This window comes from Ostrea edulis, chromosome 4 (assembly GCF_947568905.1).
Source record: "Ostrea edulis chromosome 4, xbOstEdul1.1, whole genome shotgun sequence".
Classification (NCBI taxonomy): Eukaryota; Metazoa; Mollusca; class Bivalvia; order Ostreida; family Ostreidae; genus Ostrea; species Ostrea edulis.
The window spans coordinates 68,975,659-68,996,357 of NC_079167.1; the positions used below are offsets into that span (position 1 = coordinate 68,975,659).

Consider the following 20,699-nt stretch of genomic DNA (forward strand, 5'->3'; position numbering starts at 1 on the left):
CGATGGATTTTTTTTTCCAGATTGGATATTTTTTTCTTTGGATTTTTATTTCAATTTTCATTAATAAAACTTCAGACTCCTGTGGGTGGTACAACTATAGTCCTATATATCTATGAAATAGGAGAGTTTTAACCATTTCTTATTTATTGCAGAGTAAAAGTTAATTATCAAGTAGTCGATCCCTCCATTGAAGCCGCTCAGGCCAGATTAGAAGCAATGAGGCATGGAAAATTTATGAAAATAAAATTAAAGAAAAAGAAGATGTCTCCAGAAGAATCATTAGATAAATCTATTGGTAAGGTTTGCTTCTGTTAAATAAATAAAACAATTTGGTAAACATTGATATGGAAATGTGAGTAATGTAACATTTGATATCATATTTTTTGCAGATGGTGCATCACAGATGGAAACGGAAACAAAAACAGAGTTACCTCCCCCTATGGTAAGCGAAATAACTTTTTAAAACGAAGACTTCGGTAAATTTATCTAAATAAAAAAAAAATTCATTGGAGTAAATCCTTTTGATGTAACTTAACTGTTGGTTTGTTTGGTTGACATGGTAACTCATGTTCACAAATGCTAAGATAAGCAGGATTCTGATTGAAACCTTAGGTATTAATTGGGTCAGAAATGAGAAATAAGTCAATCTGGTTTATAAACCTGAGATTCTGTGTCATATGGTAGGCACTATTGATAGAAATGAGATAAGAGGCTTAATGGTTTTCTCTCCATATTGGTTGATAAATCTTTATATCTTGTTAGTTTGATGCTTTAAAGTGACATTTCTATTCATTGTATGCAATCATTCAACCTCTGCATGACAATATATTCTATCAGATTGAGTCTATGGAACTTGCTCCTGGGGTCACAGTAAAGGAGGGTGGACGAGTTAGAAGAGGGCCAAAGAGGGTAAGTCAGTTCAATCAATATCAACTTACTGTTAAGTTCTGAAACACGTACGGTACAACTTACTGTTAAGTACCGAAACACGTACGGTACAACTTACTGTTAAGTACCGAAACACGTACGGTGCAACTTACTGTTAAGTACCGAAACACGTACGGTACAACTTACTGTTAAGTACCGAAACACGTACGGTTCAACTTACTGTTAAGTACCGAAACACGTACGGTACAACTTACTGTTAAGTACCGAAACACGTACGGTACAACTTACTGTTAAGTACCGAAACACGTACGGTACATATACATGTACCTCCGGTCAGTTTCATGCACTGTCGATATTGAAGAATTTGCTCATGTCTGGTTTGTTAGTGAAAAGATTAACTTTGTGAAATTTTTTCATGATATACATGCAAGTAATACAACTGTAACTGAGGTAGTTGTGTGTTTGTAATATATTACAAAGTTTCCAGTTACTGACTACAAAATTATTATATAATACACACACCAAGTAAAATCATAAAAGACAAATCACGAGACTAAATATATACTTTTACAGAAGATAAGTTTATACTAGTAACCTTTTACATAAAGGATTCTCTATTGACCAAGAAATTTTATTATTACAGTATGTACGTAAATCTGATGTTTTATCAACAAATCTGCAAGGACTACATCCCGTTGCCAACAAGACAACCAAGCCAGCCCTCGAAGTTGTTGATCTGCTCGACAGACACACTCCCATCTTAAGACCAATCAGAGACTCTCCCCCATTACCCCCTATTGTACCCCACCCTCCTAGTCAGCCCCGAATATCAACATGAAAGAAACCTGTGTAATAGACTTGATCAGTTGATAAGGGTCTGAATTTGAAATTTGTTGACAAATATTGCTTTTTATATAGCTATTTTGTACTACATATAATTGTACATATGTGCACATGTTAAATTTGGCTTAGCATTGATATCATATTTTAAATGATATAACAATGTGCCATCTGTGATATTTATTGATATGTAGTCTGTGAAAATTGATGTGAGCAAACTGAAATGTAATTGTTACCCAATAAATTTCCATTAATTTTCAGTTTATATTTTATTTCTATCTTACTGGTACTGATCAATGACTCATTAGGATTGGTTGTTTGGAAACACATAATACCTATATAAAAGGGAGAAAATGGAACATACCTGGGACCAATATTTGAACATGGACACGAAGAGTGTGTTCGAGATCGCCATTTTCGTTCTCCAGAGTCATGAATGACAAGAACATGTGCGCATGAATGTGTTTTTGTTCTTCAACCACACTACTGACATAGGTGGTGCGAGTTCTTGCACTTCGAACCCATTCTCGTGATGCGGACTCGGCGTTTGGGATCGGCAGGAATTTGTACTCGTGTGAATAACTGCAGTCTCGAACACACTCCCGCGTCTCAAGCTAGGTGTTTCACCTGCTGAGCCATCTGCTAACAGAACCATCCTAACTACCAAATTTGTCCCCCTTAAATGTTTTCATCCTGGAGAACAACCTCATATTCTCTCCTGGCAGACATATTCAAAAGTCAGTTCCAGGGACAGACCAAGTAACAAAATGTTATGGGAAGGGAGAAAATGGCAGTGCAATAAATTAAACTGAGAATTAAGCTTAATATTCCTAAATATCATCAAGAGCTATACCAGCTGTTATTTGGTTACCACAATGGAACCTGTATCCATTGTAGGTTTTGTTGCTTTTATTGCCTTCATGAGTAGTATCAACACCATATATCCAACTGTTGCTTTGCAATTTTGTGATGTACAACTATTACTACAAGGATTCTCTTCATTTCTAGGACCAATTGAGTCTTTCCTAAACATGGTCAAAATCTAGTAATCAAATTGATATGCTTTCATAATTAACCCCTGAATTTACAGGTCATATCGGTCACCTGCAGACGATGAGCATCACTAGCTCCAAGGGCTATGAAATCAATACTAAATCTTTTGTTTGCATATCAATAAAATCTAATATTCAGCAGGAGTATAAAATGTGTTCTTAAAATACAAATGCTCCCAAAAGTGCCCATGCTGATGAAATACAGGACATGATGCTTCATACCAAATTTCAAATTAATTGGAATGGTAGTTATGAAGTTAAAATTTGATTTAAAACACCAATGGCCGGGTTGCTTTAAAATATGTTTCGAGGAGTTTGTTGCACAAAGCAGGTACCAAGCTTCAACTCCATTTTCGAAGAATGTCTGATCACTTCCAAAAAGACGCCTGCACATCTTCAATGTTTCTATAACACTGTACAAGGTCTGAAGGATGTCAAACAAATGCTGTAAGAGGAGTTGATTACAAAAAAGGTAACATCTATTCAAGACATGCTTAAACGAGTACCACAAATGGTATATTATACGCCCGTCGGACAGTGAAATTCATCCTGCAAGCACATGCATTACACATTCTGAATAGAAATGCCTTAAAGTAGGTTATGGTGCACCAATCTATCTGACATGTGAACTGTTAACGTATTTCTCTGAGAGGGAGGTTGCAATATCTGTATCCATGATGAGGAAAAGTTCAGGAAACTTTTTGACTTACTTTTAGTCCTAAATTAGGTCACCAACAGACAGACCAATCCATCAGAAATGCAAACTGAACTTGTATTCCTCCAAGAGGAAGATTGTGGTGAAATTTCAAGACAATATCTACATCTGTAATGAAAAAAAGTCCAGAAAACTGACCTCAATTTAGCCCATAAGTAGGGCATGGTGCACCAATCCAGCTGAAAAGCAAATTCATTCTTGCGCTTCTTGAGGGAGAAGTTGTGACCAAATTTAGAAACTGTACATGCATCTGTTACAGAAAAAAGTTTGGAAAACATAACCCAGCCAGACAGAAAGACAGCGCCATAACACAATACCGGCATATAAAAATGACAAAGTTCAACTGCATGTAAATTTTTCAAAAAGACACATGCACATCTTCAATGTGTCCATAACAACTGTATAATGTTTGAGGAATGTCAAGTTAGAGGTGTGAGAGGAGTTGATTACACAAAGTAGGTACCCTATTACAGGGACACCTGCCTGTCAGCCAACCCACCATTCTATAAGCCAGATGCATGTTGTGTAGCCCGGCCAAAAATGTTCAATTGTTAACCCGCGACCAACGCTGACTAACTGCAGTAGGTAAATAACAAGAGGCCCAAGGGCCTAGAATCGCTCTTCTGATAAATTGTACAACCCCGGCATTTCTATTCTTAGCCTCTTAGTATTCTAAATCTTTAGTTAAATCCTAAGAATTCAAAAAAAGTAGGTCAATGTGACCTACTTTTTGGTTTACACATTTTGAGAACCCAAGAAATATCAACTGACAAAGTTTGATGATTTTAAGCCAATTAGTATCTGAATATTGAAATATAGCTGTCAAATTCCAATCGTAGGTCATGGTGACCTACTTTTTGGTCAGCGAACTCCGAACATGCAAGACCCATCAACTGACAAAGTTTGATGACTGTAGGTCAAATAGTATCTGAAATATATAAATATAGCCGTCCAATTCCAAAAGTAGGTCAAGGTGACCTACTTTTTCGTCAACACCCTTGAAACATGCAAGACCCAAAAACTGACAAAGTTTGATGACTGTAGGTCAAATAGTATCTGAATTATATAAATATAGCCGTCCAATTCCAAAAGTAGGTCAAGGTGACCTACTTTTTGGTCAACACCCTTTGAACATGCAAGACGCATCAACTGACAAAGTTTGATGACTGTAGGTCAAATAGTATATGAAATATATAAATATAGGTGTCCAATTCCAAAAGCAGGTCAAGTTGACCTACTTTTTGGTCGAAACCCTTCGAACATGCAAGACCCATCAACTGACAAAGTTTGATGACTGTAGGTCAAATAGTATCTGAAATATATAAATATAGCCGTCCAATTCCAAAAGTGGGTCAAGGTGACCTACTTTTTGGTCGACACACTCCGTAGACTCAAGATGCATCAACTGTCAAAGTTTGATGATTGTAGGTCAATTAGTGACTGAAATATATAAATATAACTGTCAAATGCCAAAAGTAGGTCACAGTGACCTACTTTTTGGTCGATACACTCCGAAGACTCAAGATGCATCAACTGACAAAGTTTGATGATTGTAGGTCAAATAGTGTCTGAAATATAGTAATTTAGCTGTAATTTAGCTGTCAAATACCAAAAGTAGGTCACGGTGACCTACTTTTTGGTCGACACAAACCGAAGACTGAAGACGCATCAACTGACAAAGTTTGATGATCATAGGTTTTACAGTGCCCAAAATATGCATCTAAAATTGAAAATGTGAAATTTGAATATTTGCAAAATTCAAAAAGTAGGTCACTGTGACCTACTTTTTTATAAATATGTTTCAAGGCCTCAAGATGCATCAACTTACAAGATTTGATGATTCTAAACCTCTCGGTATTTGAAATAACAACTTAAAATATATCTATAAATGATAAGCCATAAAATTCAGAAAGTAGGTCACGGTGACCTATTTTTCAGTTGACGCATTTCAAGGTCCCATAATCCACCAACTGACAAGTTTTGATGATCATAGGCTTCAAAGTGTCCAAGATATGCATCAAAATTAATTTTAAAATAAATACCTGCAAAATTCAAAAAGTAGGTCACCGTGACCTACTTTTGAGACAAACTTGACACAAGGTCCTAAGATGCATCAACTGTCAAAATTTGATGATCCTAGTCCTTATAATGACTAAAATATCTAAGATTTAAGGAATTTAAAAAAATTTTAAATTTAGGTCAACTTTGAAGTGACCTTGAGACCACGCCCTTTGCCCCAGGGTAATGCCTTGAACAATTTTTAATCTACAACATATCCTCATCCTTATGTGTAAGTTTGGTGATAATCTGCCCTGTGGTTCTTGAGAAGATTTTTTAGCAACCACTACTTTTGTTTGTATTTTCCTGATTATCTCCCCTTGTTAAAGGGTCACATCCCTCTATTTAATATGTATGAAAGCCCTTGGGCCAATGATACCCTGTAACAAATTTGAAAAAAATTGGCCAAGGGGTTCTTGAGTTATAGCCCTTTTTCTAAAAAGTTTACGCACACCGCACAAATGGCCATAGCATTAGCTCTTTGAGCCTTTGGCTCAGAAGAGCTAAAAATGGTTACAACGAAGTACATGTATTTACCATGATACTCTAAATTCCTTCTATCAATATGTAATCCACATCAATAAAATATTCTAGCATTCATTACAAACAGTGTTAAAGAAATATTCTGCATGACATAATTTAAAACACAATTCTGGAAAATAACATTAGAATTGTTTGTATGTAGTAAAGTATTGTGATTACATCATAATTGGTTGTCACTGTACAGATTTATGATTAGGGGGTCACACAGATGGTCTTTAGACTTGCAATTACAAAGTGTACCTGCACATGGTATCTGTACACAAGATATAAATAAAAGATACTGTACTACTTTCAAAGTACCAAGAAGCAGCTTTGATTACTCTCGAGGCTGGAGCAATGCTGCGGCATCCGATGGCTGCTGTAGATGGCAGGTGGTTGTTGAACTATAAGGAAATCAAACAATTTTCATTCCTTTATTTGTGGTATAACAATTTAAGTAGGACAAATATCACATTACGACATGTCCTTAACATACAGATATAACAACAAATGAAGTCCATAAACACACTGGACAAGGATGCAGTAATTCAACTGTATAACAGTGTATATATAGCAGGTCTTGTGGTAAGTTCAAACTCGTACAAATGTAACGTGCACAGCATTAAGTGCACCTCACAAAGTCATAAATATAAACAAACGGAAAGAAACGAGTCAACATTATCAAAATGATAGTATAAAGAGGTATAGCGCACTTGGTATGCAATTTCGCCTACATAAATACCTTTTTCTTTAATATCATTTTTTACAAATATTCTGCTATACAATGTCAGTTTATACTTGTGTTTACCCAAATTACTTAATAAAGATATCGATATGTTGATAGTATATTTATTTGACAAGCATAAACATCACCGTGATTATATAGAGTATATAGTAGATGTAACGTAATGGGCATAAAAAATTGCAAACTGTTGCAAAAGGCCACCTTAAACCAGAAATAAAACACTGAAGTTGTTTTACCTGCTTATGACTGTATATAAGTCCGTTTGAGGAAATTTGGTTTAAGGTGGCCCTCTTGTTGAAAATGGATAAAATATGAAAAAATCGTTCTCAAAATTTACCTTGAGATTTAGCAGCCTGTCAAAAGTTAAACCTTTAAACTTACAAGCCTGGGTGGCCTAGTGGTTTAGGTGCATGGTAATCCTACACTTAAACCATCCATTCCCCCGAGTTCAAGTCCAATATTTTGCCAATCTATTTTTTTTATTTTTTTTTGCTTTCCATTTTTTGGGGTCGTTTTCTTGAGGGGGGGGGGGGGGGGGGTAAAATGTGATACATATATAACAAATATTTGTCATTTTCATCATAACTTCTAACATTTGCAAGTTACAACTTAAAGAAAGGGAATTTATTCCGAGATCATTGTAGTTCCGCTTGTTTACACTAACATGTTCCTGTGTGCACAGGAATTTCAAACCGTAATGTGGATGACGAAAATCTAAACAAATACTACAAGAAAAAGGACACAAATGCACAGCATGTAATAAGTAAAAATAAGTCAAGGGAGGAAAAGAACTGTTATACAGTTTGACTTCTCAAAAAAAAAAAAAAAAATCAAAACTCATGTAGCAACTGTCATATGATATTTAGGCAAAGATGAACACTCGAATTATCAACCAAAGGAAAATGAACTAATGACATCTATTAAAGGCGCTGCAGTCATGTCAGAACAGTGAGTTAAGTAATGCCATATGTAAAAGGGTTGTTGTGTAATATGAATGCACAGGTCTATGAAAATATTGTATTGTTCATCATTCCAAATAGGGAAATGGTTTATTAAGTAAAGAACGACTCATATAAATGTCAGTAATGCTAAACTGCGGCAGTTATTTATTTTGGTTAACGAAACATCAAAAACGTTGGCCTTATATCTAAATATAACACGCCAGTCTATTATTGGAAACCGGTGTTTTCCATTTAGATTTCTGAGTCGGCCGTATCGTCAGCAAATGCGCTATACCTCTTTATGAAAATTAAGATATTTTCGATATCTAGCACACATATATCTGAGGTTCATAATTGCAAAAGTAATTCCTTGTTTTTATCCCCCTGCATTTCATAAAGCATTTTAAAAAAATCACATAGAAAACACCCATGTTCAAATGAAACCAAAATAACAAAATTTTCATGAAAACCTGTAGGAACATCTGAATCATTTCATTTCAATGGCAGTGAAAAGTTATCAGTTTGTAGATTTTCCACATTGTGCACTTCAAAATGACAGAATGAAACATTCACATTGATCTCGAAACCTGTATGTATATAATAAACGGATTCAGCACTATGGAAATTTTACATTTAGAATATTACAAGAACATCTATAATGGCACCATTTAAATACCAGACCTTTATCACTTCAACTGATAAAACCTTTAATGAAATACAAAATAGACAAAATGCCTGATGCAATTAAAACAATTCTATTAACCTTTCAAATTGATCCATAAAAAGAATTTCTTATTGAACAATCATACATTCCCTTAACCAAAACAAAAGACTGAAAATGACAACAGTACAATGAGGATATAAAATATTCACATTTTAACGACATGCCTGACCAGTTAAGATCTGATATCCATTATCCACAGAAGAGGCTGTTAGTAAATTCCACATACTACTTACATATATCCATTTTCTACTTCAATATAATACAATGTATCTTACGTCAATCACTACTCTATAATTCTGGTGATGCAATTTATTCACAATAAATAATTTTACATTTAATCTGTATGATGTGGGATTTGTAATATCAATAAAGAAAATAAAACAGTATGAAAAAAAGTTATCACTTCTCTTGGGATTCGTTGATTTCATGTTTTGGTATGGTTGAAATTTCTTTAAAATTCCCAACTACTGTAGATTACTAAATATATGCAAGGAATTTATAATCACGTAAGTTCGCAAGACGCATCACACGCGAAATAAAATTACCCGCTTTTATCTTTATATTGCTGAAATGCATGTTAAAACTATTGATCAATTTAATACACAATTCGCGAATTCATGATCATGTGATCTGACATCCACGAGTCATTTTGCAATATTTGAAAAGTACTCGCGTAAAATAAGGAATCTACAATATATCAAGAGAATTTTTAAATCATTGATGCCCTGAATATTTATTGCTAGAATTGTTCAAGCATGCAATCTGCAGTCTCATGCTGATTTTATTTTAGCAATTCATGTAACACAATGGCAGTTTATTATGAAAACATTTTCCTCACACACACAAAACAAGCTATCGTTACTTAGACAAGATTGCAGTAGAATTTACACAGACTGTATGTGGAAGAAACAAAACTACAAACAACCTCAAACTACGGGGCGAGATCAAATGTTCAATGTCTGACAAAAAAGTAAATTCACATAGTTTTCACCAAAACCTAAATATGATTAGTGTTGAAACTAATCGATTAACAAGTAAAAACATACGGGTATAAATAACACTCGGTATACCTTTTCTACTGTTTATTCACAAATGATAGTATGCATTAACACTATCAAATGCGCATTAAAATGTAATATTATTAATATGTGTTTTTAAACAGTCACTTATCTTTTATCATTTTTCACTAAAGAGAAATCAATGTTGGATGATAGAAACTTACAGGAGGTTTAACTCCCCCTCCCCCTAACTATTTGAATTTAGATTTTTATCTGACATCGATCTTTTGATCTCGACCCTAATACAGCAATGTAAAGGAATTATTTACATGACTGCATACAAATGCTGGGTAGTTCATGTACAAAAAATCCCACAAAATTTGAGACATCGTTTTACAATTGTGATATAAAATTGTGTATTGATATGCAGGGGTGGGGGGGGGGGGGGGGGGGGGGGTGTCTTTAAACAATACAAACCTAAGTAACATGACTAGGAATTATATGTACATGCAGGTCAAACATAAATGCTTTCTTGATTATTCATATAAAATTTTAGATATACATGCTTTGAGCTTCTTAACATACAATATTTATGCAGAATTACCTAAATGCAAAGGTGGTTTCTGAATCATGTTTCGACCAAGCTTCTAGTACATTGTGTACTGGAATTTTTTTTTTTTACCAATTTACATCCACATCCTGAATTGGCAAATTAAAAACTGGGTAAATCAAAATTTATTCATAACCCTGACTTAGTATTACATTATAATACATAGCTTTAGGCAAATTTATAATGGGACAAATCTTTAAATCATTTTTCTAAGCATCTGAGCAAAAAGAATGAGTGAAAATTTCCTGGTATACAGTACATGCACGTATGATGAAGACTTTTACATACATGAACCGGAAAACAGAGACTGAGAATAGTGACTAGACAGGACCCAGTTTCAGCACATCTTCATACATGTATCATTTGAATACCACAAAAACTGTAAACACCAAATTTAAACAAAAATTGCTTTCCATAGAAACCATAAAGAGTACATATAAGTATATCAGCTGCATGTATCCAAGTGTTATTTCAAATCCGTAATTTATCAACAGTTTGAAAGATGGAGTACGTTCACCACAGCGGTACTGTGTATAATATGGAATGGTTAGATCATGAGGCAGAAAACAACCAGTGTAGAGAGGTCAATTACTGTTGTGGGTGGGTCGGTGTGTACTATGCTGTGATCCCTGGGTGATTATTGCTGGTGGGTGATCCCACAGGGGACAGCCTGGCCGGAGAATCAGGGCGGGGCCCCTGTAGATTGTCTATGATTGGCTGAATATCACCCCAAACTTTTCCTAGCTGAAATAAAAAAAAAAAATGTCCTCCTTGTCTCATTCTGACTACACACAATATGGTTATAATGACCCTTCCTGTATAGCATTTCATTTTTGTTCTTACAAGGAATATTGGTTCATTTTACTTTAAAAACATGAATTTCAGACAAATGTTTTATTTCTAAAGAAATAAATGCCAAAGTTGAATGTACTTTGTTGGTAAAATTAATCAATCCACCAACCTCTCGGTGTGCTTTTGCTTGAATCTTTGTCATATCCCCCAGAATGTCATATAAGATATCCAGGTTAGCGTGTATCAGCTGGGTCTCCATTTGTAAACAGTGTAAGCTGTAGTAATTCCTGTTTTCCATATTGGCTATCTGACCCTCTTGCTACAAAAATTATTTGATATACCATTGCTGATTTGCATCATTTGATAGTGTAAATACAACAGAAACATGTTGGTTATCAAAACAAATGACATTTCTGTTTTTAACTTGCCATGCTACAACTTACATCAAGAATTTTTTGTTCCAATTGTTCAACTGCACCAGCCTGTTTGAACAAAAAGTATTCAAATTTACCATTAACTAAATTTTCTGTCAAACAAAATCTAAGCCTACAATAAAATGATCTACCCACAGAACATACTAGGTATTAAATAAATATCAGTCATGTTAAATCAATGTCTCGATTAAACAAATGTACACCAAACCTCAGAGGAGCTGACAGTGGCCGACATCTTTTTCTTTTTATATTGCCCCATTTTAGCGATCGCCCTTTGATGATCTTGTAGTACCCCTTTCTCGTGTCTCTCACATAAGTCCTACAAAATAAATGATGTTCCAGTGATATTTAAAATCCGTTGGAATCTAGTTTTGAACCACGATTATAAAGGTTCTGCTAAGCGGAATCACTTACTTTATTATCATTGTACATTCATATAGCGCTTTATCTAATCAATATAATTACGCTAAAGCGCTAATATATAAATCACACTAAAACAGAACAATAAAATCAAATACATGTACATAAAAAAAAAAAACATAAAATATTATTAAACTGAGATTAACATTATATTATAATAAGAATAGGCACAACTACATTACGCTTTTTTTTTGTTTTGTTTTTTTAATACTTACTCTGTAGGATATCAACATATCTTGGAAAAAAGATATTTTCTCTAAAACATGTTCATCTTCATCTGCAGCCTGCAAAAAGGGGAATTCCATTGTGTAAAAAATGAAAAGATACAGATTTTTCAGCCCAAGATATTATCAGGAAATAATGTTGACTATCAATTGATGAAAGGTGAAGATAATGAACAGTGATCAATCTCACAATTCCTATAAGCAATACAAAACAAAGAGTGTGGGATGAGGTGCATAGGAAGAGTAAGCATCCCCTGTCGACCGGTCACACCCACTGTGAGCCATATATCTTGATAGGTAAACGGAGTAATCCATAGTCAAAATCAGTCTGCCAAGAACGGCTTAACAATCGGTATGAAATATGTCAGACAGCATTTGACCCAATGATAGGTTGTATTGGCAAATGGGAAATATTTCTTTTACAAAATCATTTTAATATTACCCAGGTTTAAGTAAAACTGACAAAGTTTATGGCCTCTCTTTGTTTGTTAGCTTTTCGTTTCTGTGTGTATTGTTTATTTTCACAAACAAATACAGAGTGCTTGAATCACTCATATTTAGAACATACATCGTACTCAGCATTACACTATCTATGCATGTTGATACATCTCTTTACCTCTAGTGGGGATCTGGGTTAGAGTAGGTCCTCAGTACCCCCTTGCTTGTCATAAGAGGCGACTAAATGGGGCAGTCCTTCGGATGAGACCGCAACAAACGAGGTCCCATGTCACAGCAGGTGTGGCACGATAAAGATCCCTCCCTGCCCAAAGGCAGTAAGCGCCGAGCATAGGCCTAAATTTTGCAGCCCTTCACCGGCAGTGGTGACGTCTCCATATGAGTGAAATATTCTCGAGTGGGATGTTAAACAATATTCAATCAATCAATCATTTCTTTACCTCGACTGAGCTTTTCTCCGATATGGCAGCATACTCTACTGAAAGATGTTTGAACCCTTTCTGCAGATGAGCCCATGTATCATTAGTTCCAGTCGCCCAAGCAGAGATTTGGGTACTGTCGTTACTTAAATGACTATAATGAAAAGAATTCGCAAAATGAAGGATAAATCCTTATAAAATTCAAACAGATAAAACCCATTCATTTGATTTTGATTTGAGTGCTAATCTTGTCTTCAGTTTTTGATTTTTTGAATGATTAATCTGAGAGACAATGACATGAAACTGCAAACTAAATATCGTGCCCACTGAAATGGATTACGATGGAACTGCTTAAATTATCTGGGCATGCCTACATCCATGAAAATGGAATCATCATTGTTTTTCTCATGTATGTCACAAAAAATTCCTAATTTAGTGATGAACTGAAATTCCTTTTAAATACTGAAAAAGCAGTTTTTGCATAATATTTTACACAAATCACAATACATCAAAATTAATAAAAAGTACAGGAATTGTTTTCCCCTGTGCCAAAATGGCTCTTTAACATAAGTTCTGGTGTCAAGGATTCTCTGATATCAGTTACATAGATGTATACCTGCCTTAAATACATAAATCATAATACATGCAGTAATTTGCTGTAGCCTTAAGAATCAACCCAACTTGTTCAGGTAAATCACAGAGACTATCTGTATTTGTAGATGGTCCTACCTTAATTCCTGCCCAAACTGCAGCATATCACAGGCATAGTTAGTGGCTCTGAACACCATTCTCTCAGTGATGTCTTTTAATTTACACACACTGTTATATAAAATCCTAATGTGTTCTTTACTATTAGAAAGCTGTGTCTGAGTGTCCATTGGAACTAGGTCCTGGAATGTAGAAAAGTGTAACGTACAGTAAAACACAAGGGAGACAGTGTAACACTAAACTCTGTATACTGTAAACAAACTTTTTTTCATGAGCAAGGAATTTTCGCTACAATAGCGAGAACCTAGTCCGTGCGAATATTTCTTGCTGTGAACCAGTCCAATAATGTATCTTGTATTTTTAAAAGATTATCTCAGTCGTGAAAATTAGTCACCATGAACCAGTTCATCACTGATAAGTTGCGAAATAAAATTGTCATGAATAAAAGTTGGTTTACAGTACACTTTGTCACTTTAACATCTGTTTAGACTTAGTGTATATGTCACTTCAACATCTGTTTAGACTTAGTGGCCTACGTCACTTCAATATCTGTTTAGATTTAGTGTGTATGTCACTTCAACATCTGTTTAGATTTAGTGTATATGTCACTTCAACATCTGTTTAGATTTAGTGTATATGTCACTTCAACATCTGTTTAGATTTAGTGTACATAGAGTTGGTCGGCCAATGCTATCTTGGAGAGAGCTGACGGAGAAAGATCGTAGAGAATGGAAGCTCTCTATTGCCGACCCTCAAGAATGGAGATCTGAGGTGAGATCTGCCATGCGTGCAGCTAGCCAAATACCTGGAAGGGGGCCCACTGGTGTGGACACTACCCGTAATTCTGCACGGAAATAAAAAGGAATCGACAACAACAACATATGTCTACGTCACCTCAACATCTGTTTAGATTTAGTGTACATATGAATATCTGTTTAGATTTAGTGTACATATGTACACAGATTGAGTCTCCATGTTTTTTACTCATCAGAACTTGAGAAGTATGAACCTTAAATATTTTTGACCTTTGATTTACATGACTGTACACTCCATGAAAAAGCCTGCATTTAATTTGGAACACGAGTACAAGAAACAGTACAAAATTGGCCCCTAAGAAGTTGTGTAGGGTGTTTCTCTTATGACAGGAGTTGTAGAACTTTACTGAAGGTTGTATCAGGCACCATCAAGCTGTGACATACATTCTTTTTCATTGTATGAATATCAGGTTCTTCAGGTTCAAAGCTTAAAAACTGTGACAGGGGATAAAATCGCCAATATTTATTATATTAGAATATTTCTTCAAAACTCATTAAGTTCAACAACCTGTAATTTTTTTTTTTAAAAATTAAAGAAATTTAAATCCTCCATAAAACATTGAATTTCAAATAAAAGGACAAAACTTCTGCAAGAGAGGTCGAAATGGCAACGTGATCTAGAGTGATTCACAAAGAAGCTACACAGCAAGTTTCAGTTTGAAATGTGATAGAGAAATGAAAATAGAAACAGAAAACCCCAGACAGACGTACGTACTTACATCGCTGTACCATAATATGTCTAAACATGAGCGTATAAAAATATATTCCTGTTCATCTCTAAGCTTTAGGCCCATATTATGGCCTGGACTAGAATTTCATTTCTCATTCTATCAACAGCCTGGGCATACATTGCACAAAGACAGATAGACAAAGTGATTTCTAAATACCCGTCCCAATTTCTATTCCAGGATGTATAAAAATTTCTAATATATCTCTAGTTTCACCTCATCTTTACTAGCCAAAGGTTTTGGGTCCACTCTACTCCCTGAGTGGACTGAAAACCCTTGACTAGCAAAGATGGTTTCACTTTTGTGGTCCCTTAAGTAGCCCTGGGACTATGGTTTAAACAAACTATTGCCTAAATACACTGTAACATGATTGTTTTTACAATACAAATTTCATACATTGTTGTTTTTGAGGAGAGGAACACTTCATGACAATTTCTTATCTCAGAAGGCTTTCCTAATAATACAAGATATACCTACATGTAAGTAAGTGGACCAAAGTTGACACATTTTTGCTTTGGGAGCTATAGTATATGCAATTTTGAGTCTATTAAAGGTAGCCTTATACACATCCCATCATTTTTTGACCCATGATGACTTATCAAAATTAATGGCTCAAAGACTTATCAAAATTAATGGCTCAAAGTAGAAAAACTGTATTGATTTTCACTCAATATAGGTTTATTCAATCAATAACCAAAGAAAATATATATGTTGCCAAGTTTTTAAAGATGTCAGACATAAAAAAAACCCCAAACAAACAGAAAGTTTATATCAACATCAGAAAATCGCATATTTTCATTAAATAGCAAGATATCCATAAAAACTGTATAAAATGACAAATTTTCAATTTCAACAGTTTCAAAACACTGCTACTTTATAAATATCTATGAATTAATTGTGGATATCGAGGAAATCATTGTAATAGACACCCAGTGGAGAAATAACAGCGTATGAGTTATTGCCCTTGACAACATTTTTTGTAGTATCTAGATAATTGATTATTATAGAAAACCTTTCCAATATCAAATAGTTTACCAAATTGTTTTATTATACCCAGTCAACAAAATTCCTCCAAAAGATATACATGTGTGTATTTCTATCAATCACAAATTTTAATGAAATAAAGAATTTGCTAAAGTCTATGACATCATATGAGGGTGGAGCTACCTGGTGAATAAAATTGAATATCCATTATCCAAGGATGCTTTTTCTAATCTTTTATTAAATCTGTTTTATAGTAATTCTATGGATGAAGGTAAAAATAAGAACATTCCTCAAACTAATGGCTGAACAAATGGTCAAGTGAATAGAAAAGTTTTTGGATTGTGTTTGAGCTAATGAAGAATAACATACCTTTGCTTGACTTGCAAGATTACTGGTCATAAATTCATCTGGGATTCCCCTGAAAACTTCTTTAATTTTGTGTTGCATATCCTGTTTAAGAAAGGTGAAAATAATGAGATTCCTATCAATTTGTAAACCACTATTTGTTTGTATTATGAATTTATCATACACACACTTATGGTCACATTTTAATACTTTTTGTTCTTCAAATTTTTAGTTTTTATTGAAAATCATAAAGCAACAGAAATCTACCAATAGAATTAACTGCTTCTATCTATAATGAAGTATGGTTTCCGTGATGTAATTTTGTCAGTTGCAACAAGTAAACGATAAATGAGTTTTATAGCACTTTATGATGGGAGTTTTTTCTCCTAATGGAATGCCACAAAAATTAAACTTATACTTACTGTCCCTGAATAAGAGAAGAAGAATTTGACAAGTTTGTCATCATACATCTGTGGGTGTCGTGCGATGAGATTTAGGAAGCGTCGCAAGGATTTCCTCCTCTGCTCTATAAACTCTCGATTGCCTGGAAATACACCGCAAAATTTCAGCTGCAAATTTAACTAAAGATAGTGATGTATTTGTTAAAAGATAAGAGTGTCTAGATCTGCTTCATATAACAGGCCTATCATGTTTGTCTCCACGACAAATTTTGTGAATAAAAGTCAACACTAACTGCCTCTTAAAAATAAATCAATTTAAAACCAGCTATTTGCATACTAGATGGGATTGTTGAAACAACAAGAGGCCCAGGGGCCTTATAGGTCACCTGAGTATCATGTAACAACCTTCCAATGTTTGAATTAGGTTTGTGTTTAAATATAAAAATCCTACTTTTGGATGGAAGAAACATTGAATAGCTATGTGGTCAGCCCCGCCTTTGCACCAGAACCCCTCACCCAGGGGCCATAAATTTCAGTTTTGAAAGAAGCATCCTTGATCATCATTATCATACTATTAGTTTGTCTACTTAATACCCAGCAGCAGAGGAGAAGATTTTCAAAGAAATAAAATGCATTTTCACTATATGATCAATAGGGCCCCACCTTAATACCAGAACCCCTGACCCAGGGGCCATGAATTTCACAATTTTGAAAGAGGCATCCTTGCTCATCATAACCATGCTATTGGTTTGTCTACTTAATACCCAAGGACAGAGAAGAAGATTTTCAAAGAAATAATGCATTTTCACTATATGACTTATAGAGCCCCACCCTAGCACCAGAACCCCTGATCCAGGGGCCATGAATTTCACAATTTTTAACAAGAGGTACTGTGAGCAATGCTCACTAAGAATACCCCCCACTTAACCCAATCTCCCAAAGGGTGTTGGCGATAGGTATAAACTACCTCTTTTCTGAGTGTTGCTACTTCGATGTCCAGTGCGCATGACGTTTGACCTTTTGACCCCAAAATCGATAGGGAACATCTTCATCCCATGGGTAGTCCATATGTATGATATGGTGACGGTAGGTGGAAAGGATAACGCTTTAGAGCCCGGAAACCATATTGCTACTTCAATGTCCAGTGTGCTTGACCTTTGACCTTTTGACCCCAAAATCGATAGGGAACATCTTCATCCCATTGGGTAGTCCATATATATGATATGGTGACGGTAGGTGGAAAGGATAATGCTTTAGAGCCCGGAAACCATTGCATCTACAGACGGACGGACAGCCCGATTCCAGTATACCCTCCACAACTTGTTGTGGGGGTTATAAAGAGGCATCCTTGCTCATCATTACCATGCTATTAATTTGTCTACTTAATACCCAGAGACAGAGAAGAAGATTTTCAAAGAATTTCTACATTTTCACTATATGACCAATAGAGCCCCACCCTAACACAAGAACCCCTGCCCCAGGGGCCATGAATTTCACAATTTTGGTAGAGGGCTCAACGCTCATTATAATTATGCCCACAGTTTGGCTTCTTGATGTCCAGGAGTAAAGAAGAAGATTTTTTAAAATTACACTCATTTTGATGGTTTTTGCCCCACCCCTCAGGCCCCAGGGGGGCAGGGACCACGAATTTCACAATTTTTGTTCCCCTCCACCCACAGATGCTATATGCCAAAATTGGTTGAAATTGGTTCAGGGGTTTCAGAGAAGAAGCTGAAAAATGTTCAAATGTTAACGCACGACGCACGATGAATGACGACGGACAAAAACAGATAGCAATAGGTCACCTGAATGAATTCAGGTGACCTAATAAAAGATATATCAGGCCTGTTCAAACATGAGTGACAGAAGCATTGTACTGCTATCTTTCAAAACTTCACATAGAACATCAGGAAAAAATTGTCTAAGAGTATGTTTCCCCCCTCCCCTTTTTGCATGGGCCATCCACCACTTTTCTGCCTAATGTTATTGTAATGGATAAAAACCACAACAGTCTAATTTTTAAGATACAAATCAATAAAAAAAAATCCAACATAAATAAGTAAAAGGTGTATGAAATATCAACAGCTATCAGAATAACCTATATGAAACTTATATCAAACAATTACTAGAGGTATATAAGCCTACCCGAGATCTTAGGTCTATAAAACAATCAGTCACTCAGTTATTCCTAAAAGTCGAACCGTAACATACGGGGATCGGTATAGCTCCAAAACTGTGGAATGCCCTTCCAGAACATGTAAGGGACTGTAGAACACTGTGTGCATTCAAGAAGTCACTGAAAACACATTTTTTCCATCAAGTTTTCCAAGACTAGTTTATATCATTTCAGTCATTCGTGTAGGTTAGATTCTGTGAAAAACTGTGAAAACTAAAGACTGTGTGTCTTAGCTTTCGAGTACCATTTTGTGATGTTTTATTAAAAAAAAGAATTGTATGTTTTAATGTATTATACCCGAGACATTATATGCTGTGTGTGCGTGTGTGTATTTCATTATTATTATTATTTTAATACGCCCTGAAACTGATGTTTATTCTTATCTAGCATATTTATGGTATCTTGTATTTTCATGTTTTTTATGTACAATCAGGATAGGTACAGCTTTTAATGTTTTATTTATTTCCTATGTATTATGTGCATAACATTCTGTTGTAAGGTATATATATGTATTGTAAAGCACCTTTGAGCGTACATAGTGTATGAAAAGGGTGCTATATAAATATGGTATTATTATTATATTAAAACTAATCCATGAAATTAAGTTCTGAAATATCAAGAATTTATACCTGCTTGTCTACAATGTTTACAAACTGTCAATAATACATGTATATAGCCCTGCACTAACTCTATAAAATAACAAGCCTCACTTTCACATTTCAATGACAGCAGAGAAGAGTATGTGCTTGCTTAGGTACACTCTTGTGCAAATGATATCACACTGTGTTTGGTAATAAATAGATGCCTAACTATAATGATAGACTTATCAATGAAATCAATAAGTTTATTATCCCCTGCTGTGGGACATTCTCTAACTGTAATCCAAGTGTCCACCAGATTCATGAGAAATTGCATGCATGAAACTAGATCTTAAAGTTTCTATTCACACTGACACAAACATTTGATGAAATACCTCAAAATCCCATAATTTCAATGTCTCCAATTCTAATGCTTTGCAGAAAAGTTTTATCTGGTATACTGCTTAGTGAGGTACTGATTTCACGAGAAGAGGTGAAATATTGTGTTTCTCTTCGATATCTTTTACATTCACATTTCATTACTTTCATACCACAAAATCTACAAAAAATTTGACCTATAAAAATTCGAGATTTTACAGAGAGCGTATAGCTATAGTTACCTCCCATCATCTTCTTTGGAGGAAGTCTTGGAATAAGTCTGTATGGAAACCGTGTCATTAACATTTCTTGGAATGCCAGAAAATCGTTGTATCTTCTTAACACAGTTGTTTTGCAAACCTGCAAAATTGACAAATGCTAAGATAATTAAAGTCTAAACTAAGAATAGCCCTAAGGACAGGAATTTCAAATAAGAGGACCAGAGATATTAACCGTCACATGTGTACCACACTGAGACAATGTAAAACTAATACTGTATCAGCAGAATATTTAGAAAGAACTTAATTTTATCATTTTTCTCGACAGTGTTGAAATCGCTAAAATTGAATATCGCTCATATCAATTCCATATCAGGAGTAATAGCTATCTTTCTTGGAATTATAAAGTTGATAAAATTAGCTTTCCATGAATATATATGGCCATAATTTTATGGAAAAATTTATGAATTTGTGCCTCGCTAAAAACACCACTTTAATACATATGTATACGGTATAATATGTGTTACATA

The 20,699-nt window shown here is 34.8% G+C and overlaps 3 protein-coding genes across 4 annotated transcripts in view; 1 reads left to right on the plus strand and 2 right to left on the minus strand.

Annotated features, from left to right (window-relative positions):
• The window catches only part of LOC125672118 (uncharacterized protein C2orf81 homolog), a 5,732-nt gene extending 3,744 nt beyond the window's left edge, over window positions 1-1,988 (plus strand). The window contains exons 8-11 of the mRNA XM_048908234.2: window positions 153-295; window positions 390-442; window positions 838-909; window positions 1,532-1,988. Coding sequence (XP_048764191.2) covers window positions 153-295; window positions 390-442; window positions 838-909; window positions 1,532-1,726 — 463 coding nt within the window. The 3' untranslated portion in view covers window positions 1,727-1,988. The remainder of the gene's footprint in view (window positions 1-152; window positions 296-389; window positions 443-837; window positions 910-1,531) is intronic.
• Window positions 1-10,185, minus strand: part of LOC125672122 (enkurin domain-containing protein 1-like) — a 23,535-nt gene extending 13,350 nt beyond the window's left edge. The window contains exons 1-2 of one of the 2 annotated variants that reach the window (XM_056163622.1): window positions 10,088-10,185; window positions 6,397-6,479 (exon numbers count right to left, since the gene is read on the minus strand). The gene's annotated coding sequence lies outside the window, so the exon portion shown is untranslated. Of the gene's footprint in view, window positions 1-3,490; window positions 3,599-6,396; window positions 6,480-10,087 lie in introns of those variants that run through there. The other variant, XM_056163621.1, reaches the window with a different exon arrangement.
• LOC125672117 (sorting nexin-8-like) overlaps window positions 6,496-20,699 on the minus strand; it is a 20,463-nt gene continuing 6,259 nt past the window's right edge. Inside the window, exons 5-14 of the mRNA XM_048908233.2 lie at window positions 20,194-20,311; window positions 16,841-16,962; window positions 16,443-16,523; window positions 13,568-13,728; window positions 12,860-12,992; window positions 11,955-12,023; window positions 11,528-11,638; window positions 11,329-11,367; window positions 11,055-11,204; window positions 6,496-10,837 (exon numbers count right to left, since the gene is read on the minus strand). Coding sequence (XP_048764190.1) covers window positions 10,709-10,837; window positions 11,055-11,204; window positions 11,329-11,367; window positions 11,528-11,638; window positions 11,955-12,023; window positions 12,860-12,992; window positions 13,568-13,728; window positions 16,443-16,523; window positions 16,841-16,962; window positions 20,194-20,311 — 1,113 coding nt within the window. The 3' untranslated portion in view covers window positions 6,496-10,708. The remainder of the gene's footprint in view (window positions 10,838-11,054; window positions 11,205-11,328; window positions 11,368-11,527; window positions 11,639-11,954; window positions 12,024-12,859; window positions 12,993-13,567; window positions 13,729-16,442; window positions 16,524-16,840; window positions 16,963-20,193; window positions 20,312-20,699) is intronic.